At 38.8% G+C, this 20,342-nt stretch overlaps 1 protein-coding gene across 4 annotated transcripts in view; it reads left to right on the top strand.

The window, feature by feature from the left end:
• Nucleotides 1–20,342, top strand: part of ARID4B (AT-rich interaction domain 4B) — a 164,536-nt gene that overhangs the window by 53,317 nt on the left and 90,877 nt on the right. For all 4 annotated transcript variants that reach the window (XR_003116162.1, XM_025361430.1, XM_025361440.1 and 1 more), the window contains exons 3-5: nucleotides 14,440–14,550; nucleotides 18,299–18,364; nucleotides 19,780–19,870. Coding sequence is in view for 3 of the 4 variants with exons in the window: in XM_025361430.1 (XP_025217215.1) it covers nucleotides 14,440–14,550; nucleotides 18,299–18,364; nucleotides 19,780–19,870 (268 nt within the window). In the remaining variant the exon portion in view is untranslated. The remainder of the gene's footprint in view (nucleotides 1–14,439; nucleotides 14,551–18,298; nucleotides 18,365–19,779; nucleotides 19,871–20,342) is intronic.

Genomic DNA, 20,342 nt, shown 5'->3' with positions numbered 1-20,342 from the left:
GTGCTCAGTTAATGTTTGTGGAATTGTAACTATATTTTATATTATTTCTGGTTTGATAGTAGGCATCTGATGGGTTTAATTAAAGCTATTTTCGTTATGGATAATAGAACCCATTTCAGGTGATGAAAAGCAGAAAAGAGAATCTATTATAAGGGTACAGAGCATCTCATGGTACCCAAAGCGGGGAAGTCCAGTTTGGCTTGAGGAGGCAGTTGGAAAGCTAACAGGAACTAAGGCTAGCTATTCTCTCAGTCACTCAGAAAACCCACAGTTTCTTATGTGCACTTTTTTCCCCTCTGCATCTGTTTTATTTCTTACTTCGTTTCAGCAGACTGATTTTCTCTACTTCTCCCTGTGCGTGCCAGAAAATGGCTACCATAGGCTGCATCACATCCTTTCTCTACCAGCTAATTGGTTAACCTGGCTTTAACTTCCTAGGAGAGAAAAATGGATTGGCCCAGTTTGGATCAGGTGGCTACCAGTCTAATGAATTACTTGTTAGCAAAGCATATTGCCAGAACATATCTCTTCGTTAAGAGAAATAACTTGTAATTGATACTTGTCATGTTAGCGATTTAGTCTTTGTAAAGCTGTGTGGGCTTCTTTATTGTAAAAATTTGGTCATCTGTAAGATAATTTGTCCTTATTTTACTTGTTAAAATATAATTTGTTGGGTCCCTCATGTATGCATAGTCATTGAACAGGTAGAGCAGTCTACACACACACACACACACACACACACACACACACACACACACAAATTAGGCCTGGTGTTGGATTTTCCTACTCTTACCATTGTGCCTGTTTTTGGTATGCATTTGCCTTAGAACATGATAATCATAATTCAAAGATAAGTCTGCAGCAGACTTAACATTTATATATAAAGTGTTTTTAAGGCAGAAGGTATCATTTACTCTCTTTTTAGAAATGGAGAAACTGAGAATCATAGATTAGAGATCGCAGCCATAGCTGAGCTGAGATATTCTTTACACAAATTATGGCCTTATTCTTCTATATCCTTTTACCTCTATACGAGTATATATCAAACTGGACTTCTCCGAAATTCTCTTTGGTCTAGTTTGCAAGTTCTCTGCATAGAATAAAAAGTTAAATTTTTAAAACTGATTATTTGTATCAAGTAATACACACAAATGACTAAATTCAAAAGGTATATACTTTATTATTGTTTTATCTTGAGTTTCTGCCATTTCATTTCATATAGAGAGCTAAAAAGATTTAATGTAAACATTTTCTGGGTCATTTGTACATCCGGATAGCAAAGAACTATTAGGTTGGTGCAGAAGTAATTGTGGTTTTGCAATTACTTTTATTTTTATTTATTTATTTATTTTTTGAGATGGAGTCTCACTGTGTCACCCAGGCTAGAGTGCAGTGGTGTAATTTCAGCTCACTGCAACCTCCACCTCCCCAGCTCAAGTGATTCTCCCTGCCTCAGCCTCCCACGTAGCTGGGACTACAGGCGCCCACCACCACACCCAGCTAATTTTTTGTTGTTGTTGTATTTTAGTAGACATGGGGTTTCACCATGTTGCCCAGAGTGGTCTTGAACTCCTGAGCTCAGGCAATCCACCTGCCTTGGCCTCCCAAAGTGCTGGGATTACAGGTGTGAGCCTCTGTGCCTGGCCTGCAATTACTTTTAATGGCAAAGACTGCAGTTTTGCACCAACCTAGTATAATTTCAGTTTCTGCAATTACTTTTTATGTTTTACAGCCAGAGTTCATGGTGAGTAGTATTACTTCACTTGTTGCAGGTTTAATTATAAAACAACGGAAATGGAATTCACAGTAAGTGAAATGTTCCTACCTCATGAGGCAACACTGATCTCTCCAGCAAAGGTTTTGTACTAATTTACATGGGGAAAAGTGGTAGGAGAATTGATTCATTACACTGTGCTCAACATTAAAAGCATGTTAGTCCAAAGTAGTGTGTGCCATGTTTGTGTTTTGAGTGTGTAGCTGTAGCAGAATATCATCCATCTATTGAATTAATGTTCTTACTTGAATTTCATTGATTTTGTTGGTTTGTGGAATTTAGTTTGCAGATTTGGTTTTATACTTATACAGTTCTGTAAGAATAAATCTTAGCTACTATATGACTATATTTTATCAGGTATAAGGTATACATTTTCTACATTTTAACATTTCTGAAATCAGGATGCATTTAGCAGTCAATTGATGGTATATCATAGTTTAATTGGCAGATTTTTTCTTTCTTAGTGGCTAAGTGTGGTTTACAGTTAATGACTTAAATTAGAAGAAATATGGTAGCTTTATGTTAGCATGAATTTCAGTAACATAAAAATAAACCATCATCTCTGTAAGGGAGAGAGAATTTACTTTTTTTAAGTTTAAGAACAGCTATGTAGGCTGAGTGCGGTGGCTCATGCCTGTAATCCTAACACTTTGGGAGGCCAAGGTGGGTGGATCATCTGAGGTCAGGAGTTCGAGACCAGCCTGGCTAACATGGTGAAACCTCGTCTCTACTAAAAATACACACACACGAAATTAGCCAGGTGGGGTGGCACACCCCTGTAGTCCCAGCTCCTTGGAAGGCTGAGGCAGGAGAATCACTTGAACCCGGGAGGCAGAGGTTGCAGTGAGCCAAGGTTGCGCCACTGCACTCCAGCCTGTAAATATAACTGCCAGGAACTTGAGATTTCAGAAAACATTTCTCTAGAGTATCTGGAAAATCACCTGGCCTACCCAAACAAAATTGCCGTTTGTGGATATTTGCTACCAATGCCCTTGTCATTCCTCTCTGTAGTCCTGTACTCATAAGCTTAGCTGCTTAGCTGCTCATACCTTATTCTTGAACTGCTTCCGTCACTAATTTCTGCATGATCTGATTCTTAAGTATAAAATCTTCTTTAAGAAGAATGGTAATAATAACAAATTAACACAGACTTTTTTTATATTGAGGGCTTATTACATGTGATTTTATGTGTAGCAGGTCACATTGGTATTGTGTGTATTTAATATGTAATTTATATTTAATTATATGTAATGAATGTATAATATAAAAGTAAACATATGTTTATTTTCTTGCTATGATAAACTACACTTTACAAATGTGAAGCTATGCTCAGGTAAGTTAAATAACTTTTCCCAAGGATGATGTAGCTAGTAAGTTATGAACCTAGAGTTTGATCTCAGATACTGATTCCATAGCTCATGCTTTTTTGCCTCAAAGATGCTTCTCAATATGAGGTATTTTTGAAATACAAATAATCAAGTTAAGAGGAATCTCATTTAGCAGAGCTTAACTAATGTCTAATCTTTTTGTGTTAACAATTATCTCATGAATTTCTTCTATATGTAGGTACTATTCTAGGACCAGGACATTCAAAGGTGAATAAGACACTATTTCTACCTTAAGTAGCTCAGTCTAGAGGACAGATAGGAATCATTAAAATATGGTATAAAATGATCACTTTTCAAAATGTTGGTATATTAGGGAAAAGGAAAGTCAGTATATAGTGTTACAGCAATGAGTATTTAGCATCATTTACCAAAGGGCTTACTACAGTAGTGTTCTGAATCTAGAATTTTGTGACTTAGTATTTAATACATATTGTGTGGGTCAGTTTCTTTTGGTCACTAGACAAGTAATTGATAGGTTTTCAGGTGATTAAAGATTGATGTTTCTTGTTGATGCCTTCTTTCAAAATCATTTTCTTGAGGATATAAAACACGATTAAAAACTTGATGGGGATTATTATTATTAATTAATTAATTTATTTATTTATTTTGAGACGGAGTCTCGCTCTGTTGCCCAGGCTGGAGTGCAGTGGCGTGATCTCGGGTCACTGCAATCTCTGCCTCGCGGGTTTAAGTGATTCTCATGACTCAACCCCCGAGTAGCTGGCATTACAGGTGCCTGCCACCACGGCCAGCTACTTTTTTTATTTTTATTAGAGACAGGGTTTCACTGGTTGGCCAGGCTGGTCTCAAACTGCTTACCTCACGTGATCTGCCCACCTTGGCCTCCCAAAGTGCTGGGATTACAGGTGTGAGTCACCATGCCCGGCCAGATTATTATTATTATTAATTTTATTTTTTGAGACTGAGTTTCACTTTTGTTGCCCAGGCTGGAGTGCCGTGGTGCAAACTCGGCTCACTGCAATCTCCGCCTCCCAAGTCCAAGTGATTCTCCTGCCTCAGCCTCCCGAGTAGCTGGGATTACAGGTACCTACCACCATGCCTGGCTAAGTTTTGTATTTTTAGTAGAGACCGGCTTTCACCATGTTGGCCAGGCTGGACTCAAATTCCTGACCTCAGGTGATCCGCCCATCTTGGCCTCCCAAAGTGTTGTGATTATAGGCATGAGCCATGGCATCCGACCTATTATTTTTTTAACTTGGTCCTCCAGGCTGGAGTGCAATGATGGAGTCACTGCAGCCACAACCTCCTGGACTCAAGCAGTTCTCCCACCTCAGCCTCCTTAGTAGCTGGGACCATAAGTGTTCACCATCACATCTGGCTTATTTTTCAAAATTATTTGTAGAGATGAAGTCTTGCTATGTTGCCCAGGCTCATCTCAAACTCCTGGGCTCAAGTGATCCTCCTGCCTTGGTCTCCCAAAGTGCTGGGATTACAGGCCTGGCCCAGTAGGGATTTTAAGGATTTTTTTAAAAAATCAAACTCTTATAAATGTTCTCCAGATGCTGTCTTTAGTGACTTGTTATATTAAAAAATGTTGTACTTATTGCCTTCTAATCCATGCCAGTAGTTGTTACCAACATGCCCAGATACATTAAGCCACAACAATGCCAGTTTCTATTTTTCTTTGTATTCTGAATTTTGAACTGCCTGAATCCTCCAGTAGGCTCCTCTAATTTCCATATCATGAAAGTTTATGTTCTGAGAGTGCTGTTACTCCAAAGAAGATTCATTTGCATTTAAATATGATTGTGATCTCACTAGCAAGATGACAACCTCTTCTCAAGGCAAAGTAGATTGGCTGTGTTACATGAGAAAGCTCCTTTCCTTTTTTAATACTTAGAACAGTGCCTTAAATATAGTAGGCTTTTAATAATGTCTCTCCCAATTTCTCTCTCACCTGTTTGCTGAGGCAGAAAATTCTAGTTAGAATATTTCTTTGGAGTTACTTAAATTTCCAGGAGCATGCAGATACTCTTCTGTTAATATTTGTGACTATGCGGATATCCCTCTTGCTACTAGATGTGGATCTAAAATTTGCTTATAAGTAACTTGTGGTTTTGTCTCCTCAAGTAACTTAAATTTTAAGAAGATACACAGTAGGACCATGTAGAAAACCAAAAATAAACTTTAAAAAATTAGAAGAAGGATATTAAGAAATATAGATAGCATCCAAAGATTTTCGTGTTTTGGGAAGTGGTTGAGATTTTGTTTTGTTTTGTTTTGTTTTTTTGAGATGGAGTCTCTCTCTGTCTCCCAGGCTGGAGTGCAGTGGCGTGATCTTGGCTCACTGCAAAGCACCACCTCCTGGGTTCACATCATTCTCCTGCCTCAGCTTCCTGAGTGGTTGGGACTGCAGGCACCTGCCATGAGGCCCGACTAACATTTTTGTATGTTTAGTAGAGACAGGGTTTCCCTGTGTTAGCCAAGATGGTCTCGATCTCCTGACCTTGTGATCCGCCCGCCTCGGCCTCCCAAAATATTGGAATTACAGGTGTGAGGCACTGCACCTGGCCACGGTTGAGTTTTAAAATATGCAGTAACTCTTACAATCCAGTAAAACAAACAAACAAACAAAACAAAAACGAGTAATTCAGAAAGATGGGTAAAGAATATAAATAGATAATTAATAGAAAAATATGCAAATGCACAATAAATATATATTACTTTACAAAATAATTTATTTTCAAATAATTCCAAATGTGCCGTATAAATAGTTCATGTAATCTCCTTCACCAGACTGACCAGTTGTTAACATTCGATGTCGTTTGCTCTATATCTAATTTGTCTTTTTCTCTCTGTGTGTGTATACAGAGAGAGATACACAGATTTGTATATGTATGTATATATCTATATATATACACATACTCATATAATATGTATTGTATACATATATGTATACATATGTACTCATTATCATCTTCAAACTTTTTAAGAGCAAGCTTAAAACACGATGTTCTGTCACGCATTGTACTCCAGTGTGTAATTCCTAATAAATAGAACAGAATAACTTCAACTTTTTGGTCTGTCTATCTTTTTCTCATTTCCAGTTACTCTTGGCAGATATACCACAGAAAGGTTGCTCTTTAGATACTACAGTGCATAACGTCACACAATTACACCACTAAAAATAATTCAGTAGTATTCAAAGATGATGCGAATATTCTGTTCATCAAACCACCTGTCCAGCTTAGCATCTTTTGATAACTCTCTGAATCAGCTACCTTTATGATGGTTGCCAAACGTTGATTCTCTATCAGTTCTGTTACAGTTGTTAACAGTTTAGTATAAGGAAAAACTTTATCTTTTCTACATTTTAAAACATTCATTAATTCATTCATTCTTGTCAATATGGATTCATGGATTTCATTTTTACTGAATGAATTGTAATTTGTTACCAACTTTTTAAAGTGAGATATAATTAATTTACTGTGGAATACACAGATCTTAAGTTGATATATCCCTAAGGAGATAATAGAACAAATAATATTTATTTTAATGCTCAAACTTTCCCCCATTTGGCCAGTAAGAGGAAAACCCCTTCAAGATGCTTTCTCTGTCCCTTTGAAATGTCCCTATCATTAGTCGCACCATTTCTTTACTTTCTGACACAAGATGTTTCAGATTCTTCTTGAGCTTTTCTCTGTCCAACCTTGAAATCAACCATTTTTCTTTTTTTTCTTTTTTTTTGAGACGGAGTCTCGCTCTGTCGCCCAGGCTGGAGTGCAGTGGCCGGATCTCAGCTCACTGCAAGCTCCGCCTCCCGGGTTCACGCCATTCTCCTGCCTCAGCCTCCAGAGTAGCTGGGACTACAGGCGCCCGCCACCTCGCCCGGCTAGTTTTTTGTATTTTTTAGTAGAGACGGGGTTTCACCGGGTTAGCCAGGATGGTCTCGATCTCCTGACCTTGTGATCCGCCCGTCTCGGCCTCCCAAAGTGCTGGGATTACAGGCTTGAGCCACCGTGCCCGGCCGAAATCAACCATTTTTTTAAGGATCCTAATACCTTTTAATGGAGAGAGTTATTTAGAAATCAAGACGTGGGCCAAGGCGGGGGTGGATCACGAGGTCAGGAGTTCGAGACCAGCCTGACCAACATGTCGAAACCCCGTCTCTACTAATTAGCTGGGCATGGTGGAGAGTGCCTGTAATACCAGCTACTTGGGAGGCTGAGGCAGGAGAATCGCTTGAACCTGGGAGGCAGAGGTTGCAGTGAGCCGAGATCACTCCCTTCCTTCTATTTTAACTTCTTTGGAGTGAAAAACATGGCCCCCACTATATTCAGTGTATTTACTTATTTGATTAGTCTGTTTATTTATTTGGTCCGGGTAATGGATCTTCCAGCCTTGCTGCTCATCTCCTCTCTCCCTATTCAGCTCTCACCCATGTCCTCAGCCACAGGACTGTACCTCTGTGTGGTTCCCCCAGGCCTCCTCTTCACTGCCTTGTATATTCAGCTTCTGTCCTTGTGCCTCTTCAACCTTTACCCCTTCACAACAAATCCATGTCCTTAGTGCCACATGAAAAGGGAGAGAAGAAATGGCCCCAGAGAATATTTTGAAGTTATATTGCATGGTTTTCTTTTTTCTTTTTTTTTTTTGAGACTGAGTCTTGCTTTGTTGCCCAGGCTGGAGTACAGTGGCGCGATCTCGGCTCACTGCAAGCTCCGCCTCCCGGGTTCACACCATTCTCCTACCTCAGCCTCCCAAGTAGCTGGGACTACAGGCGCCCGCCACCATGGCCGGCTAATTTTTTGTATTTTTAGTAGAGACGGGTTTCACCGTTTTAGCCAGGGTGGTCTCGATCTCTTGACCTCGTGAGCCGCCCACCTTGCCTCCCAAAGTGCTAGGATTACAGGTGTGAGCCACCACGCCCGGCCATGGTTTTCTTCATTTCCTCGATGTATTCATTGTTTTTATATTCCCCCCAACCAAATGGTGTATTTTAAGCTTGCTTTTTAAATGGTACACCCTTTAGTATATAAATGTTTTGTTTTTTGACAGACTTGCTCTGTCAAGACTGGAGTGCCGTGTTGCAATCATGGCTCACTGCAGCCTCCACTTCCTGAGCTCTAGCAATCCTCCCACCTCAGCCTCCCTAGTGGTTGGGACCATACACGTATGCCACTATGCCTGGCTAATTTTTGTATTTCTGGTAGAGACGGGGTTTCACCCTGTTACCCAGGCTGGTCTCGAACTCCTGAGCTCAAACAATCCACACACCTTGGTCTCCCAAAGTGCTGGGATTATAGGCGTGAGCCACTGCACCCAGCCTACTGATGGTTTTTATGATCAAATTTAATACTCTTGTTTTCTGATTCTTTTGGCTACATTGGCACTGTAACCAGTTTGAATCCCTTACTTTTTAAAAGAAACTACCTCAATAAAATGTCATCTAGCATGTTTTGCTTTTTAAAAAACATCTCAAATAATTGAATATTTCCTAGTCAGTGTCAGTGTTAGCCAGCCATTTGAAGATTTAACTATTGTCTTTCTAAAACTTAATTTATGTGTTTTATATGCTGCAGCCCAGAGACACATTAGAGATTACTGTTGATTCATTTGTGCACTTCTGTGCTTCCTTGGCATTTTGGCATCTTGAAGGATTATTATCCACTAATAGCTAATTTTAGAATGGCTTATGCTTTTTAGTGTTCCCATGGAATTCAGTGGTTTTTAGGTGCCAGTTAGGACATTTTGTAGACTGGCTAGGAAAATAATTATTTAAGCAATGCTGGAAAACTGTGAGGTAGCTGTTGCCTTGACAACCAGAAAACTGTTCTGTTTGTTCAAGAAAGGGATGGTAATTTAGTAGTTTAATTTCCTTTTTGGCATGGAGGTGCTACATAAAAACATCTTATTTTAGCCTCTGAGATGATCCATACTATTGATCAGAATTAGAGAAGCAGAGCAAAAAGAAAAGGCAAGAGTTGTTTGTTTTCTGGCTACGTATAGATAGACATGCATACTTTCCAGGGTTGGTCTTGGTCAAAAGAATCTTAGTTAACCTGCCGACATAATCCTTTGTATGTCTCTCAATTGAACCAAAGTAAATTAGCCTCAAAATACTGGTGCAGTCTTGGTACACTAAGGGGTCGTGATACACTTTGTTATGGAGCATCCCCACAAAGATTTAAGATTCATTCTCTTGCCGCTAGAATTCAACATGATTACTTCATGTCTGGATTGAATGAGGGAGAAAATATTTTAAAGGAACTCCTCATCCCCCACATATATACACAATTTATACACAATTACATTGGCATCTGCTCTATTTATATGGGAATATTTTTATGATTTAACCCATTTGTATATAGACCTAAACTTTTTTTTTTTTTTTTTTAGCAATTGCCTCCCAGGTTGTAAAGTAAAAATAATTGCCTTTATTTGGCAATGTGTGTTGGGCCCTCTTCTAAGCATTTTATGTGTACCATCTTACTCCTCATCCTTGTGACAGAACTGTTATTGTATGCTGAGGCCTTAAGCTAAGTGGCTTAGCCCAAGGTCATCTCACTACTAAGGGATAGATTTGAACCTAGGCATCTAGTTTAGGAACGTATACCCTTTTTTTTCTTTTCTTTTTTTTTTTGAGACAAGGTCTCAATGTCGCCCAGGCTGGAGTGCAGTGGCGCGATCTCTGCTCACTGCAACCTCAGCCTTTCGGGCTCAAGTGGTCCTCCCACCGTAGCCTCCCTCATAGTCAGGACTACCAGCAGGTGCCACCATGCTTGGCTAATTTTTGTATTTTTAGTAAAAATAGGGTTTTGCCATGTTGCCCAGTCTGGTTTTGGACTCCTGGGCTCAAGCAGTCCTCCCTGTTAGGCCTCCCAAAGTGCTGGGGTTACAGGTGTGAGCCACTGTGCTTGGCTTGGGAACCCGTACTCTTAATTACTGTATTATGCTGACTTTTTTTTTTTTTTTTTTTTTGAGACGGAGTCTCACACTGTCGCCTGGGCTGGAGTGCAGTGGCACAGTCTTGGCTCACTGCAATCTCCACCTCCCAGGTTCAAGTGATTCTCCTGCTTCAGCCTTCCGAGTAGCTGGGATTGCAGGTGCCCGCCACCACACCCAGCTAATGTTTTGTATTTTTAGTAGAGAGGGAGTTTCACGATGTTGGTCAGGCTGGTCTTGAATGCCTGACCTCGTGATCCACCCTCAGCCTCCCAAAGTGCTGGGATTATAGGCATGAGCCACCGTGCCCAGCCTAAAGTGTTTTTTATTTTTATTATTTATTTATTTATTTATTTTTGAGATGAAGTTTCCCTCTTGTCGCCCAGGCTGGAGTGCAATGGCACGATCTCGGCTCACTGCAACCTCCGCCTCCTGAGATCAAGCAGTTCTCCTGCTTCAGCCTCCCGTGTAGCTGGGATTACAGGCACCCGCCACCACATCTGGCTAAATTTTTATATTTTAAGTAGAGATGGGGTTTCCCTATGTTGGCCAGGCTGGTCTCGAACTCTTGACTTTCAGTTAATCCACCTGCCTTGGCCCCGCAAAGTGCTGGGATTACAGGCATGAGCCACCTTGCCCAGCCAAAATGTGGTTTTGCCCCTTGAATATTAAGAAATAAGGAAGGGAACCAAATCTGAATTTCTATGATAAAATGACTTGTTTGTCCACATCAAGTGTTTCATAATATTATAACTTCCTAGCTGACTACCTCAGACATCACAATGGAGTGCTTTCTAATATTGACTCTGTTTTTTTGATGTGGCAGCTGAAGCTTAGAGAGGTTCAGTAGCCTACAAAAACTCATCTAGTTGGTGTAAGGAGTAGAGCTTGGATTAGGACCTTGCCTCTCTGCTTTGAAAGCCTGTGCTATTAATCAGTCTGCTCCATTACCTCATGTTAAACTAATGATAGAGTGACACCTTATGCCCACCTAAAATTACATACTCAAATCTGACCACCTCAGTTACAGATTTGATTTGGGTTTCTGTGTAAAGTCTCATTCATATTTTGGTTGGCATTTAAAAATAGTTCGATAGTTTCATTCTAGATGATTATATATGTCTCAAAGGTTCCCATTCTGTCCACCTTTGTAATGTCAATGCTTTGACATAGGCTTGCTAAACAATTATGTGTAAGATTCAAATTATTGGCCTGGCGCGGTGGCTCAAGCCTGTAATCCCAGCACTTTGGGAGGCCGAGACGGGCGGATCATGAGGTCAGGAGATCAAGACCATCCTGGCTAATTTTTTTTTTTTAATAGAGATGGGGTTTCACCGTGTTAGCCAGGATGGTCTCCATCTCCTGACCTCATGATTCGCCCGCCTCGGCCTCCCAAAGTGGTGGGATTACAGGCGTGAGCCCCGCGCCCAGCCCTCCCTCTGCAAGTCTTTCTAAAGGCATTTTCTTTATATGCCTTGTAATTCCTTTTCATGTGTTCTAGCATGAAGGAAAGAAAATATTACCCTTCAAAAGCATGATTTGCCCCACAATAATTTGAAGTAATTAATACCCTTCTTCTGTCAACATGGATTTTTATATTGTTGAAGATGTGCAATGGGCTTAATTTGCGGGGCGGAAATCCCCTTTCTCAAGTTCAGCTTTAATAAATTTGCCCAATAAGCAAATCTACAGTTTGCTGTAGTTGAAATGTTGCTAGTGTCTGTGAATGTTAATGAAAAGAATATGCAAATGGGTTTCTGAATACTAATAGTCTGAAGATGTTACTGTTCTATACCCTATTTTTGTTCAGAATTATCTATTAAAAATTTTAAAGTGTATCAATTCCTAAATATTTATATGTTCCTTAGTAGGTACAAATGTGCAACTTTTAGTTGATTTATTGTTCTCTTCTATGTTTCATAATTTCAGTTTCCTCATCAATTTTATTTTTAACTATACTGTTTGCCTCTCAAAATAAAATTTTACTGACTAGTATGGCAGAATGCGTTAATAGAGGAGGTTGCAAATTGTGGAAAATTATGAGCCTGTGGTCATGAAGACTGCCCTATCATTTGGGTTTTTATAGCAGTAATACCCAGTACCAATTGAACCACAGAGTGAATTGAAATTTCCTTAAATTTTTTTTCTCTCTTTAAAACATTTTAAAAAATATTTAATTGACAAGTAAAGCTTGAACATATTCAGTATGTGCAACATGATGAATTGATGCACGTTTTATGATTACCACAGTTACATTAACAAACACATTCATTATCACTTGGGCTGTACATAATCTTCCCATCCTTATCATAAAAGTTTTTTTTTTTTTTAAGTAATTGAGATAGGATCTTGCTATGTTGCTTGGGCTCCTGGGCTCAAGCAGTCCTCCTGCTTCGGCCTCCCAAATTGCTGGGATTACAGGTGTGACCTCCAATGCGTGGCCATTTTTATGATTTTGGAGCAAAGTGCTGTGAGTCTCCTTTCATATTCTTGCTAAAATAAAGCCACTAGTATGCCTGGAATGTAACCATAATTTTGGCCAGGGAAAATGATATTTTAAGAGACCTAAGACAGGTAGGTAAAGTAGAAATGCATTTATTCAGTAGGTACAACAGCAATGTAAAGTTATTAAGTCGTAGTTAACAATATAAAACAATTAAAAAGTATTAGTACAGAAATGATTATCTTTCTGTGAGGGTATATTCCTATTATGGTATCAATGAACTGATGAATAGGCATTTTCCTAAGTTGATTTTAAAAATTGCATAACTGGCATGTTTTGAGTTTCCTTTTTATGAAATACATGGGCTGTGAGCCGGGCGGCCGCTGTGGAGGCCTGATGCAATTGTGGGCGCTTCTGTTACAGTGCTAGACTGTCGTTCCCTTTCTTTGGGAGAGAGATGACTCTGTATGATAGCCACAACCTTTAGGGGAGAATTTGTTTTAAAATCTAAATGAAATTGATTCTTTAATTATTACTCGTAACAGCATTTCTCACTTTATATTCTATGGAATTTCTGTAGGATGTTAATAGATGTCAAGAGAAAAGAAAGAGTTCTTTGGACAAGTAGATTGGGAAATGTTAAAATGTAATCTTTTTCTCTATTAGAGGGTTTCTCAGATCTTTTAGTTTACATTTATGAATCTCCAAAGTTGAGGCAGAGAAGTAATTCATTCAATATACTGAATTTCCCCCAACTCCTGCCTCCTTTCCTTTTGGTGGAATGTCCTGGGATGTTAGTACTTCTTATAAAGCACTTTGGAAAAAGCTACTTACATGATTTTCCTTTGGCTGTGGAATTAATATAAGCAGAAGAACTCCTTAGAAATACAGATATAGAAATGTACCTGATTGTAAAACGTGAGAGCAGCTATTAAAAACTAAATCACAACTGAAGAAACATAAATATTAGTTAAGGTAGAAGACTAAATATCCAGCGAACCCCTCCTATTAAAGCATTTGAGATATTTTGGTTTCAAAGTTTTGAGACTTTCCAGATTGAATTTCTTCATATAGTTTTCACTAGTAGTTTAAATACACTTATTTTTCTCCCTTATATGCTATACTACATTATTTTTTGTTTGCTTTTTTGAGACAGGGTCTCACTCTGTGACCCAGGCTAGAGTTCAGTGGCACGATCACAGTTCATTCCAGTCTCGATCTCTTGGGCTCAAGCAGTCCTCCCACTTCAGTCTCCCAAGTAGCTAGGAGTACAGGCGCATGGCACCACAGCCAGCTAATTTTTATTTTTTTATTTTGTAGATACGAGTTCTCCCTATGTTGCTTGGGGTGGTCTCAAACTCCTAGACTCAAGTGACCCTCCAGCCTTGGCCTTCCAAAGTTCTGGGATCATAGGCAGGAGCCACCATACCAGGCCCTACACTATACTACCTTAGACTTTTCTAGATAGAGATATAACAGAGGTATTCTGAATTTGGGTGACTGCTAAGATAGAGCCTAAATATTAGAAGAGTTTGTTCCCCCCCACTCCCCCCCGAATTTTAGTTTTAAAGATCTGCCTTTTGGCCAATGGTCCCTTTTCTTTAAGTGGTCATAGAATAAATAAATATTTGAATGAATTGAGTGACTAGAGGGGCATACTTGTGAGTGATCTAATTTATATCATGGACCATATGTATTTAATGGAAATAAGATACCTTTATATTTTATATGATGTACATTTAAATAGTCTTTATGATAAACATTTTACTTGTTTTTTAATTTATAGTATTTTATAGATTGGTCTTGTTAACATACATTTCACATTTATAACTGTTATAGCTTAACAGGATTAGGCTCACTATTCTGAGGTCTGATTGTGAGAAAGAATTAGAGAGTTTAAATCTAATTATATTTCTTTGCATTTTTAGGCCCTTGATGAGCCTCCCTATTTGACAGTGGGCACTGATGTGAGTGCTAAATACAGAGGAGCCTTTTGTGAAGCCAAGATCAAGACAGCAAAAAGACTTGTCAAAGTCAAGGTACAGTATTTATAGATTTTATAAATTATATGTTCAGCATTTAATATTTAAACTTTTATTTGGTGAGTGTATTTAAGAATTATTTTTCTACAAAATAAGTTTCTATGAGTGAAGGTTGTAAAAGTACCTCAAAACAAAGCTTTTTTTGTTATTTTAAAAGTATTATAATTGGAATGAAATTAGATTATCACAGTTGGTATTTTGAATGCCATTTCACTATAGACATCTTATTGTTTGTATAGTGTTTTAGAGCTGGAAAAGAACTTAGAAGTCATCTAGTTTAATTGTTTCATTTTATTACAAGAAAAATGAGGCTCAGAGAGGGTTAGTGATTTCTCCAAGGCCATTATGCCAAATTCATGGCAGAATTGAAACTACCGTAGTTCATCAGTTTTAAGGCGTTCCCCCCCCTCTATTTCAGCCATAAAATTGGAATGTGACTTGTAATTGATGGTGCCCTAGATAACGGTGAAATAAGGTACATCTAGTTATTGACTCCTTATGCTCTGCCTTTTTTGAAACATCTTTCTAAAGTACTTGAGTTTTGTCTTAATGTAGAAAAAAGGAATGTAATTGCTTCCATTTTAATAAATTATCAGCCTTGAAAAATGCCAGACAAGTGAACTTGTATATAGACATTTATTCATTTGTCAATAATTTATTGAGTGACAAACCTTTTGCAGGGAACTTTTAGGTGGGAAGGAGGATGGGGATATTAGGATGAAACTGACCTGATCTGTCCTCAAGGAATTTATAATCTAGATTAGCAGATACTTTTTAAACCATTGGTTTTTATTTCACCAATTAGATAGGCTGTAGAGGTGTTGTACTTCTATGTAGGGTATCAGTCTCTTCTGGAGCTTTTACTGTGCGTGTATTCTTTATGTGTGGATGTGTTGGAAAAGCTACCTGGGTGATTCTAATTTGCATTCCTGGTTAGGAACCATTGTGATAAGGCCTTTAAATTAACTATAAACCAGTAGAGGGCTAGTCTTGGTCCCACCCTACCTTCATTTTCCACATGCTTGGTGGTTGGTGCTTTTATAGTATGTGCATTTCCTGTTCTGGCTTCACACACTGGTGTTCCCCGAGCACTGTTTTTTGCCGGTACTATCCTGCAGATGAAGAGAAAGCCTTTTACCAATTTTTGTACTTTTTCAGGACTACTGGTAGCACATGTATCACCTTTGTGTGAAGTAGACAAAAGCCCTCCCTCCTGGTGGAAAGCCTCCTTAGCAGCGCTTGGCTTGCAGATAGCAAGTTTGTGCCAGCTGGAAAAGATACTCTTTTTGGACAGGAACTGTGTCACTCCAGGACCCAAGCTTTGGCCCACAAAGCAAAGGCTGAATTTAAGCCCCAACTCGCACCCTTAGCTGCACATTTCCTGTCTAATGAATGAACTAGGAAAATGACATGTATCGGTCCTGCCATTTCTTGCTGTAAATGAAAGAAACAAAACTCTTACTGGATTCTACCGCCTCTATTGATAGCACAGAGTACCTTGTGCCTTATAAGTAATGAATATCTAAAGCTTATTTTTAATTTTTTTGGCTGCCCTAAAAATTTGTTTCTGTGGAGGTGATGTCCGTTAAAACACATACACAAGGAAAAAGAAATTTTTTTTTTTTTTTTTTTTTTGAGACGGATTCTGGCTCTGTCGCCCAGGTTGGGGTGCAGTGGCCAGATCGCAGCTCACTGCAGGCTCCGCCTCCTGGGTTTACGCCATTCTCCTGCCTCAGCCTCCTGAGTAGCCGGGACTACCGGCGCCCGCCACCTCACCCGGCTAATTTTTTGTATTTTTAGTAGAGGCGGGGTTTCACCGTGTTAGCCAGGATGGTCTCGATCTCCTGACCTCGTGATCCACCCGTCTCGGGCTCCCAAAGTGCTGGGATTACAGGCTTGAGCCACCGCGCCCGGCCGAGAAATTGTTTTTAATTCCGTGATTTTGTCAGTAGATACTGGGATATATTTCTTAACATGTTTAATTTGTGTATGCTTCAAAGTTAATATATTTTTAACAAATTTGTTGATACATTTTTACTACCTGTTTTCATTTATTGAACATTTACTATGTGCTAAGCTGTAGCTAAAGGTGAAACTCTAGTGTTAAGACCTAGTCCCCATCTGTAAGTAGCTTATAGTTTAAGTGAAGGGCACAGGTACCTAAACGTGTGATTTAAATAAAGTGTGATAATGCTTTTGTATGACACAGAAATGCCTGGGATGCTGTGGGTATAAGGCATCTCCTTTCATAGCTGGTTTGTGAGTGAGCCTGCCTGTTACCTAAAATAATTATCACATAAACCTGATAAAGACCCTGTTAATGATTCAATCCCTATAAAAAACTCTTAACCTTATAGGGAAAACAACTGTTTTCTATACTGAGTAGTGGAAGCTATCTTGTTTTTCACCAGCTAATTAAATATTTAAATTTGGACTCATTATTTTAACTTAATCTTTTCACATCTGGCTTCCCATTCTCTGATTTCTGTAATGATGTAGAGTACAGTAAAGTTCTGGAACAAGACTTCAAATATAGCTCCACCATGTCTGGTTCAGTGATCTTGGACTAGGTACTTATACTTTCTGGGTTTTTTGTTGTTGTTGTTGTTATTTGTTTTGTTTTTGAGACAGAGTCTCACTCTGTCCCCCAGGCTGGAGTGCAGTGATGCAATCTCGGCTCCCTGCAACCTCCATCTTCCTGGTTCAAGCGATTCTCCTGCGTCAGCCTCCGGAGTAGCTGGGATTAACAGGCGTGTGCCACCATGCCTGGCTCATTTTTGTATTTTTAGTAGAGATGGGGATTCACCATGTTAGCCAGGCTGGTCCCATCTCCTGATCTCAGGTGATCACCTGCCTTGGCCTCCCAAAGTGCTGGGATTACAGGGATGAGCCACCACACCTGGCCTGTTTCTCAGTTTTCTTATCAACAAAATGGGAACAATCATACCTACCTAATAGGGTTGTCGTGAAGATGAAATGTTTGGTACTAGAGACTGATGCTCAGATCTCAGTAAGTGTTTGCTGCTACTGTTTATTATTAAGGTAGGCCTTCACAAAATGATATAATACCTAATAGCCTAAAATCCCCACATCTTTCTTTCTCATTTCTTAGGAAAAGCAATTTTACAACTAAATTAATAGCTGATAGTTTTGAAATAAAGAATGATATGTGGGAGCGGCCGTGGTGGCTCATACCTGTAATCCCAGCACTCTGGTAGGTCGAGGCAGGCGGATCACTTGAGTTTAGGAGTTTGAGACCAGCCTGGCCAACGTGGTGAAACCCTGTCTCTATTAAAAATACAAAAATTAGTCGGCCTGGTGGTAGGTGCCTGTAATCCTAGCTACTTGAAAGGTTGAGGCAGGAGAATCACTTGAACCCTGAAGTGGAGGTTGCAGTGAGCCAAGATTGCGCTATGGCTTTCCAACCTAAGCGACAGGGTGAGATTGTGTATCAAAAAAAGAAAAAAGTAAAAAAAAAAAAATGGAAAAAGAATGACATGTGGAACATCTAATAATTTAGGTGTGCTATCATTGATGACTTTTATTTTTGAAAGCTGAGATATGGTCTGGACAGTTGTTTGTAAATAATTTTTTGTTTTAGTTAATCTACTTAGGAATTGGGATGTTGTATAAACTAGGCAGCTATTATTTTATATTTCTTTTAATACAAATGAATAATTGGTGCATTGATGAGCTTGTGTTGCTTGGTTTATTTTTGGTGGCTAATTAAACTTATAATCTCTAGGTGACATTTAGACATGATTCTTCAACAGTGGAAGTTCAGGATGACCACATAAAGGGCCCACTAAAGGTAATTCATGTATTCGTTGTTAATTCTAATGATTGTTTGGGAAAAAATAATTATACTTGGTAATTTTCTTTTAATTCATTGGCCATTTCATTATTGATTTGATAAACTCAATATGTAATTTTCTCTAAAAAGACTAATAGAAAAAATAGACTTAATCTCAGCGACTAAGGAGGCTGAGGCGGGAGGATAGCTTGAGGCCAGGAGTTCAAGGTTGCAATAAGTTATGATTGTGCACACTGCACTTGGGGATAGCATGAGATGCTGCCTCTTACAAAAAAGATTTAATATTAAATAATACTTGATATGGTAGTAAAACCAAACAGTTTATTCAGAAATAAAATGAGCATCAAAGAAGCATTGACTACATTTATTTAGTTATTTAATCCACGATATTTCCTTTACTAAAATGATGGATTTTCCAAAATTAATAGATGATGAACTAGGGATTAGTGATGTCAGTTCGATGATGATCTGAAAAGTGAGAAAGTTAGAAAACCAAAAATCAGAGCTCTTACTTCTTTGGAGCCACTACTGGCAAATGAAATCTTTTAAGGGTCATCAGCCTTCATACTAACAGCTGGAGAGTTTTATTTCTTTGCATTCATTTTTCCTCATTGGCAAGTGAAATAAATGCTGTTTTACTTTTTGCCAATGAGAAAACTAAAAGAGAATGTGTGGGTAAACCACTGTGTGCTCTTTGGCTGGTTCAGGGCCAAAAGGAAACCCCAGAGCAATTTTTAAATTTAAACCTCCTTCCTGAGGTTCCTTGAAAGAAGGGTGGAAATACGGGGTAAGGACAGTCAGTTTCACAGATGGTGGTACTCACAGTGTAATCTACCGACCCTGGCGGTTCCTAGGACTCTTTTAGGGGGTTGTAAAGGTAAAACTTTATAATAGTACTTAGGAATTATTTACCTTTGTTACTACATTAACATTTTCACTGATGGTACAAAAATATTGGTGGGTAAAACTGCTGGCACTTTTTTTTTTTTTTTTTTTTGAGGCCGAGTCTCGCTCTGTCACCTAGGCTGGAGTGCGGTGGCATGATCTCGGCTCACTGCAACCTCCACCTCCCAGGTTCAAGCAATTCTCCTGACTCAGCCTCCTGGGTAGTTGGAATTACAGGCACCTGCCACCACGCCTGCCCAATTTTTGTATTTTTGGTAAAGACGGGGTTTCACCATGTTGGCCAGGCTGGTCTTTAACTCCTGACCTCAAGTGATCCACCCACCTCAGCCCCGCAAAGTGCTGGGGTTACAGTCGTGAGCGCGCTCACGCCAACTGCTGGCACTTTTAAATGAAGTCAGTAATCATTTTATTCTTCACCATCATGCACTCAATTGAAAGGAAAACCCAGGGTTTGGTTTGTTCATTTACCTTTTAAAAGTTTTTCTAACATGTTAAAAATACTTTAGGTAGGAGCTATTGTGGAAGTGAAGAATCTTGATGGTGCGTATCAGGAAGCTGTTATCAATAAACTAACAGATGCGAGTTGGTACACTGTAGGTAAGAAAATAAATTTTCTTTTAAAAATGTATTTTTAGTTACACAGAGAAAACCTAATACGAATAAAATGGAATTTCCTGGATTCACTTCTTAATACCCTAGATATTATTACTGTTACTAGATTTTATCTTTCCACATCTTTTAAAAATTTATTTCCAAAGTATATGTATGTGTATATAACAAAAATTGAAATTATTTAATGTATATATTATGCAATTGGAATTCTAGCTTTTTTTTACTTCAAAGTATATCTTAGAGAAATTTCTTTTTTTCCCCATCTTACCTATTTTTAAGTTTATAGTTCAGTAATGTTAAGGATATTCATGTTGTTTTATAACAGAAATTTCTTTTAACTGTGTATATATAGATGGCTCCCAGCAGGAAACAAAGTAGTAGTATATTTTATAATAGTTGATATGCTAGTTTATTTTTTCTTACTGATGAGGTTACCAGTTTTCTTACTATTAAAATA

This window comes from Theropithecus gelada, chromosome 1 (genome assembly GCF_003255815.1).
Source record: "Theropithecus gelada isolate Dixy chromosome 1, Tgel_1.0, whole genome shotgun sequence".
Lineage (NCBI taxonomy): Eukaryota > Metazoa > Chordata > Mammalia > Primates > Cercopithecidae > Theropithecus > Theropithecus gelada.
This window is presented reverse-complemented; position numbering and strand designations above follow the sequence as displayed.